This window comes from Struthio camelus, chromosome 19 (genome assembly GCF_040807025.1).
Source record: "Struthio camelus isolate bStrCam1 chromosome 19, bStrCam1.hap1, whole genome shotgun sequence".
In the NCBI taxonomy this organism is placed as follows: domain Eukaryota; kingdom Metazoa; phylum Chordata; class Aves; order Struthioniformes; family Struthionidae; genus Struthio; species Struthio camelus.
Window position 1 is genome coordinate 14,505,106 of NC_090960.1, and position 12,756 is coordinate 14,517,861.

The window sequence follows — 12,756 nt, forward strand, 5'->3', positions numbered from 1 at the left end:
CAGGCACTCTTACTACATTCACCACAGGTGAAACAACTGCTGGAAGTTCACCCAATTTCAAGGTCTACTTTTGCAAAAAGATGCTAAAAAACTAGAAAGGGCTTACAGTAGAGCCATAATATGCAATCAAATCTACCTTAAGGGCATAAGCTGCTCAGTCTATTAATCTTCTCAAAGAAAAGCTTAAGAGGTGACTTCATCACAGTCAGAAAGTATGAGGAAAGAGGCTGTGGCAAGTAAAGAACTCCTTAACTCTGCAAACAAACTAGGAACAAGAGCCCATGGCCATCCTTTAAAATAAAGCTTACTCATATAAAAAAAGATGGTATTAGGAGGGTCATTACTGACTAGAACAACTTCACGGGCAGTATGGTAGATTCTCTGACACTTGAAGAGGAGTCTAAAAGTAAGAGTGAAATCTTGGAGAGTATCTCCATCTGGTGCTGTTTTAAAAGACCACACATCAGTATCCCAGAGCTCCATGCATCCCTTCAGTGCCATCATCATCACTTCTTCTAAGAACTTCATTGGAATAAGAGGGCCAAGCTCTGGAGAGGAAGCAGTTTTGGAGGGCTAGGAGGTTTCAGCCCAGTTAAGCAGTTTCAATACAGAACCTCACTGAGGATCTCAAGTTTGGTGGGTATGCTCTGGAAGTCTTTGGATTAATTACAAAAGACTAAACTGCAGTCCATGGTCTCCATTCTGGTAAAGGCCCTGCTCACCTCTCTCTCTATGTGCTGTTTGTCCAAGAAAACTCAGAAGAATGATCAACCTCCAAAGAGATTTTCTGTAGCGGTTGAGAGGCTTCAAAAACCTAGGGCAGAGGACAGAGGCTGCACCTCCTGCTCAGTGTGCCCAGGCCTACAGGCTCCAGCAATAGCTCAGAGAAGGAGCTGCCTGCATGTCCTCCCTGCTCCATTGCTGAGGGTCACTCAGCAGTAAGGAATGGATGGACAAGGTGAAGGCTGTACTCATTTGTGTCCAGATCTCAGTATCATGGTAATTCACGGGGGGGGGGGGGGGGGGGGGGGAGGGCAAGGGACGGGTAACACTGACAAGTGGCACCAGCAGCCCCTCAGCCTGCTTTGTGTATGCGGCAGGCATACAGAGTGCTCCCACTCTCAGTAGGAAAAGCCTCAGCTGCAGGGGTCCTCCTGCAAAATCCCCATCAGGCCTCACAAAGCAGAATCCCTTTCTACTCTCAACAGCATGAGCAGCAAGAGTCAAAAAGCCATGCTGTGAGTTGTCAGATAGCTCAGAAACACCAGGGGAGACTCACATCTATGCACCTCAGACCTTCTGTGCAACCATTCACCTTCATCCTTCACCTCTCTCTCCATACCTGACCCTGCCCTATGAACCTTACCCATCCCCCTCTACACTTTTACTGCTATGATGATTATGTCCTGGTATGGTATGTTTGGCCTCAAATCAGCCTTTTTATACATAAATAAGATCAGTGGGGAGCTACCCTGGCCCACCCCAGCACAACCAGCTGTGCCCCATGCAGAGCAAACCCACGGCAAGCAGAAGCTGTCTGCTGTTTCCAACTTGAACTCACAGAACAGGAATGTGAATCAGATCTGATCTACTTCCTCTTCATTTAAAGACACAAGCTCTGCTCAGCAACCTGCAGTGCCTCCCTAGAGCAACTATCTCCAAAATCTGATTTTTATGCACTTCCCACATAAGTCCCAGTGGTAAAAACAACTCAGGAGGAGACTTTTTTTTTTTTTTCCCTTTTTAATATTATCCTCCACAAAACTCACATCCTGCCCAAAACACTTCTAGCTGAACGGTTTGCTTACACAGGTGGCTGGTAACAAGTTTCCCTAGGCTTATATAAATTGTCTGTGCAGACAAGTATCTAAATGAACTAGATGGAAATCCTTTCCCATCTCTTTCCCAGAAGGAGAGATGTGGAAGTGCTGAAGCACAGACATGACTTCAGTGCCTGCAATGGAAGCTGTTCAGCATGAGCTGTGCATTGAGTGATGTAAGGAGCTAAGTTTGGACAGGAGAAGTCCCACGCTGGGCAAACCTCATCGACGATTTTAGCTTATGAATGAGTAAGCAGAGGTATGTTCTCAGCCGAAACCACTGAAGTATGTGAGTGACATCACCAACATGCAAGTGATAGAAAGGGTGCGCTCAGAGCTCAGGCATCTCCCGAGTTATTTGCTATGCTGCTAGTGTCAGAAAGTGGAACTAATCCACACTGCTCAGACAGGGACAGTTTTCCCCAAAATCCATTTTCTTACATCACAGAATTACGGCTGGGTGCCAAGTTTCAGACAAATAAACAAACAAAAAACAAACAAACAAAAAAAAATCCAACACACACAGTACAATCAGAAGCATCCCAGACAACTTTTAACTGCCTGAAGTCAAGCCTGGAAACAGCCTGACTGCTCAGTTAACTGAATGACTGAGCCCAATGAAAACCTGGGCATTGGGTCAGGAATGTGAAGCTGAAACATAGACTCTTGCTGCTGCTCTGCCTGGATAAAGGATTCACACAGCTCCCGCATCCACGCAGCCTCTCCCTCCACATGCACATGGGGAGCCGGGAAAAGCGCAGCACAGAGCCCTCATTGTTAATCGCCTTAGGAATTCTCTCTTTCCGCGCATGGCCTGAACTCTGTCTGTACCAGCCGTTTGAATGTGGTGATGCAGCCTCCGCATGGCAATGGAGACCAACTCCAGAAGTGAGTGCCTTTCTTCGCTGAGGGAGAAATGAGGTGAAGGCAGTGAATCTTTGGTCCTCTTAATCATGCATACACAGGGAAATGCTCCAGAAGTGGATTTGCTAGGATAATGGCAGTATGTTAGCACTAAGACATCACTGTACATCTCCTTGCACAGTGCCTGGTCTCGGCAATTTGGCTGGAAAGAGCACAGCACCTCAGTTCAGATCTCACCACAACTGTGAACAACTCCATCCTTACGTCACAACAAGGCAGATGCTTTGGGATTGCTTTCTAGGCTAAGGGACTATTTGGTCCCGGTAAAGGGTTTCTGACTATCAGCTGCAGTCCTCATAGTAATAAATCAGCCTCTCCAATACAGGACAGCAACAAAGGGCACTGTCTTTACAGTTACCTCTCTGATGGCCCTGGAGCGAGGCAGGCATGCTCAGTGCAGCTGCTCTGTCCCTGCTGCCTGCATCACTGGTGCAAGATGCTGCCTTTGCTCCTCCCTGCCCAGCTCCTATGCAACTGTGGGAAGTTGAGGAAGAGCAGGGCAAGAGCAAATCAGAGGAGGACGAGGGAAGTGACACACAGTGCCTATGCTCAGAAACAGTCGCAGCTTGTAGAGGGCAGGTTAGGAGGTGGCCTTTGCCATGCAGCTCCTAGGTGATCAGGGGAAAGGACCTGGGGGACAGAGGACAGTTGTGACTTTGCCTCTAGAGAGAGATCAAAGGAGCAGGACAGGGCAGATCATCTGTCTACTGGCTGGTTCCTGACCTATATAAAACCAGATGTTTCTAATCAGGCTTGGTCACTTCCCCCTGACACAGAAATTGGGTTCACTTGAGCATTAAGAAGGCAAAGCATAGGAATACCACAAAACTTGTGGGCACCAGCATGTCACAGAATATCTCCAATCTAGCCCAAATCAAAACCACTCATTCCAGCAGAAGACAACTACAGGGATCACCAGGGAGGCAGGGCCACTTGCCAGACCCCTCAGGTTACCGTTTCCCAGAAAAATATACAAACAAATCAAATAAACAACAACAACAAAACCTTTAAGCCCCCCCCCCCCCCCCCCCCCAAAAAAAAAAAACCCTTAAGGAATAAGCATAGTGAGCTTGATTTTACAGTGGAGCTAAAAGTTGATCAGGAGCTACCTGCCACTGAAAGAGGCTCTCGTTCTCTCTTTTTTCTCAGATGCACTTTCACATCCCTCCTCTTTGCATCACTGCTGAGGCTTGTCTGAGCTCTGAGCCCCCACTAAGCCATCTCGAGATGGCAAAATGCAGGAAAAACAGCCCTTCTCCTTTTTGGTAGAGTCAGCTTTCTATCACTCCTGTTCTTCAAAGTGGCTCTCAGCAGGGTCAGAGGAGCAATGAAGGTAGCACAAGCGAAGCAGAAGGAGCACACGGGGAGGACCAGGGGCTGGCAGGGAGCAATCTCACCCCTGTTGGCAATAACTTTGAAGACTGGTGTGGCCATATTGCAAAATCTCACCTAGAGCAAATCTACAATGCTGGCACCAACACAGGTGTTGGAATAGCTCAACACACTAGCCACGCAAACAGACTGAACTATTCTGCAGGCAGGCTGTCGCTTGGGACAGCTAGGGAGGGCCTCCAGTCTTTCCATTTCTTTCTTCCTTTCAAAGAACACAAGGCACAAACCTTTACTTCTTACTATAACGATCACATTGAAATTAAAAGTCAAAAGCAAAATAATCCTTCCAGCACTGGGAGCTCCAAGACTAATGCTCTGCTTTCTGTGCCAGCTCTAATGATTTTGGTTAAAATATACAAGCACTTGCTTAGCAGCTGGACATGGCTCCTGCTGCCAAATCAGACTGGCAGTCAAACTGGCAAACATCCAATCTTATTGTTATCAATGGCTATTTGGGGACCCAGCTCCAGTGAACACGATGTTATCAGGTTCCTTTGATGGGCAAGTGCCCATGCCACCAGAATTACTGCAAGAGCCAAGGGTCAAGTGGGCCTTGCAGAGTAACACATTCCCATGGCCACAGAACATCATTCAGCAGCCAGTATCAGACTCACCCTCGTTATACATAGTTATACAGTGATAGAGTCTTTAAACTTTTTGCATTTCAAAAAAAAAAAAAAAACACCCTCCTTTTGAAAGGAGTTTGACTGGCTTGACTCCCTCCCAAGTATGTTCAGGTTTGACCACAGCACCACTCACATCCATGAGCCCTTGCTGGGTCAGAGAAAGAGCTGGCAGTTGTAGCTAGGATTCTGCATGCTGGGGACACCTCCCCATTTCCCAAGCTTTCCAGTACGTGGAAATGCACATGTACTCAGAGAGGAGTCACTGAGTCCAGAGAGTAGAAGGGAAGAGGCCAGCAGTCTCCCACACCAGTTGCCAGCTGCTGGCTCACCCACAAACCATATACCATGCCAAGACTCTTAGAAATACAAACTGAATTGAAACACTTTTGCTCATTTAAAACATCTAAGACAATCTGCAGCTGCTAACAGGGATGCCCAAAGAATACAGTGGATGCATTTTGTCTAACATGCACAGATGATGAGGAAAACCAAAGGGTTACCAGAAGCACCCATCTATCTGAGTCCCAAGAGTAATAAAGCAGCCTAGCTATTTACAAAGATGCCAGTACCTATAAAGCAGTAACTAAACCAACAGCCTGAACAATGCTAACCATCTACCCACAGTTTTTAAGAAAAAGCGTGAAAATGTCTGCAATCTTAGTCCACTGAACTAGTAGGTGAAAAACAGATGAGCAACTATTTACAGAATCTATTCACACCTTGGAGAATGGATAGAGAAAAGCCAACAAAGCTCACTTGGTAGAGTTATGACCATCAGAAGAACTACCTGCTATCTGAGGTAGCAAACGATCAGCCTCACATTTGAACAGGTCAGTGACTCTGCACTATCTCCAGTCCCTTCTTGGGATACTTCTCTTTGCTTTATAATCTTTGCTATTGCCCTCAGGACCTCATTCCCTACCAACACAATAAATAGCTACTGCAACTCCTACTGATCCCCTTCCCTACAGGGAGCTTCACACACTTGCTGAAAGTACTCAGAGAGGAGACATATTTCTGCTCTCTCTCCAGCCTCACAAGGTCTTTATTTAAAGGAACTGCCCCACTTCATTAAGTTATATAGATCTGGAACTTGCAAACACTGCTGTAGCACAGCACTGGACTCCAATAGCAGATCTCGTCTATATTTTCCTGTCTACCTAGCTGAGTAACTAGTCCTGCTAGGAGGACAATAAATACATATACAGACATGGTCAAACGCCTCAGAAACTTGGACTCTGTGTTTGCAGAGATCAGAATGAGGGCAAACAGGTTTTGCCTTAGACACCATAGTCAGAAGAAAAAATACATGAGGGCAGTTATCGGGACCAGATGGGGACTTAACCTTAAAAAGGAGAGATTTTCCTTTTTTCCCCTCCTTGAACTTTGAGGAAACTAGATAAAACAGTTCAGAAAAACACATTGTATTTTTCAGTCTATTGAGGTGTCAGGATAAGTAATAAGAATTAAACACAGAGCTGCAGGAATTTGCTACCTTCACACCAGCAGAAAAATAACTACCTACACAAGCCCCTCCTCAAACCCTGAGCTCAGGTGAAATCAAGAAATATGTTTTCAAAGCAGCCCTGATGTACAGAATTGCTTAAATCCCTTAGAGCTGAAAATCACAATCACAGCTTTTATCTCTCAGAGGGGGAGGGAAGCAAACAAGCACAATAGACTCTCAGGAGCCACTGCTCAGACTGAATGACTTCCATGCAGCTGCTGTTTTAATGCCGCTCTCCAGAATTACATACTCCTAGAATAAGCCATGGCACTATTTGGAAATCAAGTGGTTTTCAAAAATCACTGTAATTCTGAAAGATTTTGCTTTGCAATAACTGCTGTGACATAATCTCACCGTAACAAATGGATTTCTTGCAGACCAAGAAAACCTCATACACAGATTGCGTTCCCTTCCCCATTGAGCTGTACTGTTTATTTTGGAGCATGAATAGGTGTTGCTGGAAGATGCAGGAGAAGTTTTCTGTTCCAAAGCAACTGCACTGGCAGCAGCAGAGGAATCCGGCTAAAAAAAGGAGTTTGGCCACTTTGCCACAGCCTGGATGTCTCCGCTGACACTGCCAGCAACAGCGCTCATTCTAGACTTCAGTTTCTTTTGGGAAGGGAGTGCTAACCCACGTGAAACAGGCTGACATTTGAGTCAGCTGACAGATGACAGGCCCTGCCATGCTGAACCATGCCTGAAGAAGGTGGATAAAAGCCTGAATACTCCATGGGCATGCCAGCTCCCTGCTGGACTGCCCATCTCCACTTACCGCCATGTACGGTCGGCACCCTGCATCTCTTGTTTTGGCAATGGAGTCCACAAGTTGTCCGCTAATGCCAAAGTCACAGAGTTTAATATTTCCATTTCTGTCCAGAAGAATATTGGAAGGCTTGATGTCTGTAAGGGAAAGAAATTTAAACTGATAACTCACGGCTGGAAGTTTCTATTTCGAAAATAGCAGCTGCAGAGAATCAACACCAGTAGTGATTACTGTGCGCTGCCTGTCTCTTAAGTGTGGGGTGGGTAAACATCAACTGGATGCGTTCACCACAGGTGTCTAAGGTGTCTGCCCAGGAACAACAGGATGTGGAACTAACCCCATATCACAGAATCGTTGGAGTTGGAAGGGACCTGTGGAGACCATCTTGTTGAATCCCCCCGCCCAAAGATGTCACATGCCTGAAGATAGATGCAGACATCCAACTTAGCCTTGAAATCCCTCTGAAGCCTGCTCGACATGGCTGCATGTGTGCAGCCCATGGTATTCCACTTGCAGTCAGTGGTCAGAGGGGAAATTTGGAAATAATGGACAGCAATATTAGTCTGGAAATGCTAGTACACTCCTGATCTCTTTTCTTTTCCCTGACTGAAGGGGAAATATACCTGTGAGACTTCATATCCCTCACTCCGATCACTGGTTAGTGTGGAAAACCTCTGATCAAAGAGGTAATGAAACATTTACCTAACCACTAAGGACATGTTTATGCAAAATCTGTAGTGCTCCCGCAGTGCTCACATTCATTGTGCAGATGCTAATGACATTTTGACTTGAAAAACAAAGGCCACTTAAAATTCGTGCAACTATTGTTGTAGGTAAGGAAAAAAAAAAAAAACTTACCTCTGTGAATGATTTTCAAGTTTTCTTTTAAGTGGTTTAGTGCTTTCACAGTCTAGAAAAGAAATACAGATGAAAAATAAGCTAATGTCGTAAGATTACTATGATTATTAAACTTTTGGAGCTCCAAGAATGGGGGATGGTGGAAGAAAATTAAGGACGTGAAGATATTAATCCTGGAATATGTTATATAATGAAGTATTTGTCTTGCAATTTTTCATACAAACAGAGGTGATATAAAAGAGGGTATGTGTTTAAGGAAGACACATACCACTTGTTGCAACCTGGAAAGATTAAATTTTGGAAAAGGAGAACAAGAGATGAAGTTGAACAATTTCTGAAGTTACCCATCTTTAGTAAAAACGTATTTCAAGTCCTATGCTGTACTTTTTTAGTAGGTAATAAGGCTCCTGTTCTGCCATTCTCATTCTACTGGCTGAATACTAGCTACTCATTTCAGTATTGTGAGGAGCAGCAGAGGAGACTGTTCCGATTTACCTGTTTGCCATCAAACGGAAGAGACACCAGAGAGCTTTATTTCATAGGACTATTCTAAAAAGATTGAAAATTCATCATTTTCATTCATGAAAAGGAATGAAAGGAAGGGTGAAGATGGATTTGTCCAAGAGCTGGCCCTGAGCAGAACTTGCCCACACCCTTTCAAGAAGTCAATGTTTGCTGAGCACTTCCCAGTCACTCTGAGAACTCATGACACCAATTTGTTGTGGCATTCATGTGCTGGAGCCAATACAGAAGCAGTTTGTGGCATCTGCCATCAACACAGCATTAGTCCAGCACTCCCTTGCATATTCCTCAGCTACTCATGAACACTGCTTCACTTCTGCAACCCTTCACTTTCTAGAGGCCTTGCTGAACTAATTCTTTGGGCTTGGCCTAGACTTTTTATTGTACCAGGAAAGTACTGCCAGGTTAAGTCAAGAAAACATCAACAAGTTTCTCCACCTCCTGAGGAATACATTTCTTTGGAGAGCCTTTGCTCAAGGCCACTAGAGGTTTCTCTGGCCTGGAGTGGACCAGCATCCCCTGTAGAAATCCAATGGATGCGACAGACCTTTTCAGGCAGCAGCAGGACAAAGGTTTCAGCATACCTTTCAACACCCACCCCTCCACAGCCAAAAAAACAAAAGTGTGTTTTCCAAGGCCAAAACTTGCCCGTGTGTTTAGACAACCAAGGGTTCATTTTCACAAAGCCAGGTTTGATTTTACAGGGCTACTGAAAGGTACACTTTAAACCTGTTTCTTTAACTTCTGGAGGAAAGCATACATAGGTATGCAGAGCACAAAACAGCCAAATGCCAGAAGATCTAGGGCTCATGGTACCCCCATGTAGCAGGGCTACGCTCACATACCCTGCATAGGATTCATTTCATTTCACTTAACCATATAAGGCACCATGAGACAGGAACTCAGCACCCATATAGAGGCACTCATCTCTCCTCACTGACTACAGAGGCAGTCTAGGCAACTTAATTAGACTAGACTCTCACATTTAAACAGTTTAGTGGGGTTAACCTCTCCTGGCTATAAAAGCCCAATCGCCTAGTTTCCTCTCTATGCATTTTAGATACCTTCCTTGGGATGAGATGGACTGTGTTCAGCTTCCACCGATGTCATTTCTGTGGTATATGAAGGAATCCTTGCTGAGGGGGCTGGTGTCTACTCTGTCGGTGCTGACACGAAGCAGGACAGTGGTTCTGGGCTCCATGACAAAGGTTAAACGTGGAATAGCCACATAGTTACTATGCCCTGGCCACTCATCATCGCTCTGAGAAAATGCCATAGCCATTCCCTCTCCCCAGTTTCCATACTAACAGTTTTGCCAGAAGACTGTCCACTGTCTCTCTTGGAGCCAAACTAACTGACAGCATTGATTACAAGGGAAGTTTGAGAGACCAGTCAGTGCCTGGTTCCTGCTACCTGTGGTTCTGCTAAGTAGCATCTAAGGCCTGACAAAATGACCATGTGCATATGGAGTCCCCTCTGTCACTCCCTCTGAACTGCAAGGCTTACAGCTCGCTCTGCGCATGATGGCTTCTGTTTGTGTTACCATGCTAGCTCTACCACTATTACAGGAAGACTGTTTGAAAAAGCAAGCCATGCCACCTGCCAAGGTTTTCCTTATGCCATTCCAGCGATACATGATCTGTGCCTGCAACAGACTCAGCTCGGTTTGACCATCCCTCCAAAAAATGACATGAAATTCCAGTGTAGGGAGTAGCAGGGAAAAGAAGCCCTCTCCAAGTTACTGAGATTCTGGAAATGGGGAAAAATTATCTTTTTGGACCAGTTACAGTCCCTGGAACCTACTTCTCCATCATGCAGCGTACTGTGGGACAGTTAGAATACACTTAAGGATCGTTAAAACCACAATGCAATATAATGATAGCAATTCTACTGAATGCTGGTCAGCCAGCTTCCTTAAAAGAAAGTGAAAGAGATCTGAATGTTTTCAAATTATCTTCAAAAGTGTACAAAAAAGTTTTAACAAAATACTCACAGCTAAAGTGATTTTGCCTAAGATTTCTTCTGGAATAACATCATCTAATACACTATATACATATTTGTAAAACTTATCAAACGAGGTAGACATGAGCTCCATACAGATCCAACAGTCACCCTAGAAAAAGAAATAAATCTCTTGTTACTGTTGAGCTAAAATAATAAACAAAAATCCAGAGAGCATAAAGAGATCGCTGGAATCCAGTCAAGCACTTAATTGAGTAACATACATTTGATATGAAGGATGCAATTAATCTCAATTAATTTTAGCGATCAGTTCACAGCTACTCTGAACTAATCATTAAGGGTAATGGAAGAATTGTCCCTACAGGTACCTCTCCCCCACTCCCATTTACTGATAGAGAAGTCTAGCCAACCTGTTTAGATTTGACGTTTAATTTAAGATGTCTGAAGCTAGATGAATCCAAACCTCAAAAACTCTGGATCTCAAGACGACTGAAGATATACTGAGACAAAACCATGCACAATAAGACTAAAAAAAAATTCCTTGCTGTTTATGGTAACCCTGCAGAGGACAGAAGACATCTCATAAAAGACTAGGAGATAGGGTATGGGCAAGAGAAAATGAAAGCAAATTCAAGTATGAGCTATTTTCATTTTCGATTTACATTTTACAAGTAAATAATTTAAAGGTAGACAGTTATAGAACATGCAAGTATCTGTGTTCAATCAAAACCTAAACTAAAGCAAATCATCACAGGAGAATAATATGCCTTTTTTTCAAACTCTCTCCTGAGATCTGTGAATCTACTTTCACACTGGGGATAAAAAATGGATCTCTTTAAAGTTGATCTACAAAAGGATTTCACCATATGCAAGATACATACTAAAGCAAAAGATGAAGATCAGCTTATCCATGGATTAATCTTAATTATTTCAATTTTCTGAACATTTTATGTACAGCTGAGAACAACATATGGCTTTGTGTGAACTATTCGTGGTGGATTCTAAAGTACTTAAGGTAACTCTTCTTTGCCACAAATACTAGAACAACAGAATCAGAACTGTTTTGAACAGAAACAATGTATTCTTATCTTTTACATGCTGTATTATAACTAGTGTTAAAACTGCATTAACTGTCAAATGCTAAGTAAGTGTAGAACTGAGATGACTAATCTGGTTGTCCTACTCAAGGTAACCCACATCCAAAACATTTTGTAAAGAGCAATGCCTAATGTAGGCAACACTGCCGTCGTCTGCTTGGTGATATAGAGTACAAGACTAAGTTTCTGCTTATGAGTAAGCTCCACACTGCTGTGATATAAGAAGTAACAAATATAGAAGAGATTTCCCTATATAATTATCCTATAGAAGGTAGATTTTTCCTGATTGGAGAAAAAACAAACCAACCAAGCTATTTGTTACTACATAGAAAATAAATTAGGAGAAAACTGGAACATGCATAGTCTGAAGGTGTGGCAAAGCCCAGTGCTCCCATCTAGCATACCTCAAGTCACTTTTGTTTGAGGCAATCTCCTGGTGTTTGCAGTAGCCACATGATTCGATTCACATGATTAAAAAAGCATGTAGAGCCACAGGTTTTAAGCCCAAAAAGGAATCTGGGGCTCACTGAAAATGACCTCCTGTGAAATACAAGCCAAGGAACTTAATCGGACAAGACCAAGCCTCCAGTCCAAATGCTTGGTTTAGTTGGAACAGAACTGCCTACACAAGGTGCTCTCAAATACTTTTTGCTTGCACATTGTGGTGGTAGGTATCAGCAGAGACAGCGGTAGCAGCAGTAGCACTCAGCTCTGTGCTGGATCACGCACACAAGTGGGAAACTGTTTGCAGCAATGCGGAGAGCAAGCTGCTATGAAGCACCTCACATGCCCCTAGCGTTATGTATGTCACTGGTTCAGAACTGGTTGTCCTCAGTGACAATGAATACAACACAAACTCTTGTCAGAGGAGTTATGTTGTCTTCAAGAAGATACACTTACCTCTTTTGAGAAGAGGTTACCAGATTCTCTAGGAAGGGCTGAGCTATTTGGAGAAGAAGGCCCTAGGATCAGAGGTATGGGAGGCTCCATTTTACACTGCTCGTTTGGTACCAGCCTTTTCATTTCAGCACAAGGCAGAGCAGGATCTCATGTTACTTGTCTAAGGGAAATGGCTGCTACAAGCCTGAGCCTAGAAAACATGCATTTCACCTGGAACAACACAAAAGCAACTGCTTGAAAAGCCACCATGCCGGAAACAATGGTAGAGAAACCACAGAGAAAGAGACAACTGCAGCATGGGGGGAAGAAGATATGTATGATGTTTCCAATAACTAACATAAATGTGGAGAAAGGAGAAGGAAGGATCAGGCTGCTGGAGAAAGAA

At 44.0% G+C, this 12,756-nt stretch overlaps 1 protein-coding gene across 7 annotated transcripts in view; it reads right to left on the reverse strand.

Annotated features, from left to right (window-relative positions):
* The window catches only part of MAP2K4 (mitogen-activated protein kinase kinase 4), a 109,926-nt gene that overhangs the window by 18,639 nt on the left and 78,531 nt on the right, over window positions 1-12,756 (reverse strand). For 4 of the 7 annotated variants that reach the window (XM_068913339.1, XM_068913337.1, XM_068913336.1 and 1 more), the window contains 3 exons: window positions 10,406-10,525; window positions 7,891-7,942; window positions 7,042-7,169 (listed from right to left, as the gene is read on the reverse strand). In XM_068913339.1, the coding sequence (XP_068769440.1) occupies window positions 7,042-7,169; window positions 7,891-7,942; window positions 10,406-10,525 (300 nt within the window). The remainder of the gene's footprint in view (window positions 1-7,041; window positions 7,170-7,890; window positions 7,943-10,405; window positions 10,526-12,756) is intronic. The other 3 variants (XM_068913341.1, XM_068913340.1, XM_068913338.1) reach the window with 1 other exon arrangement.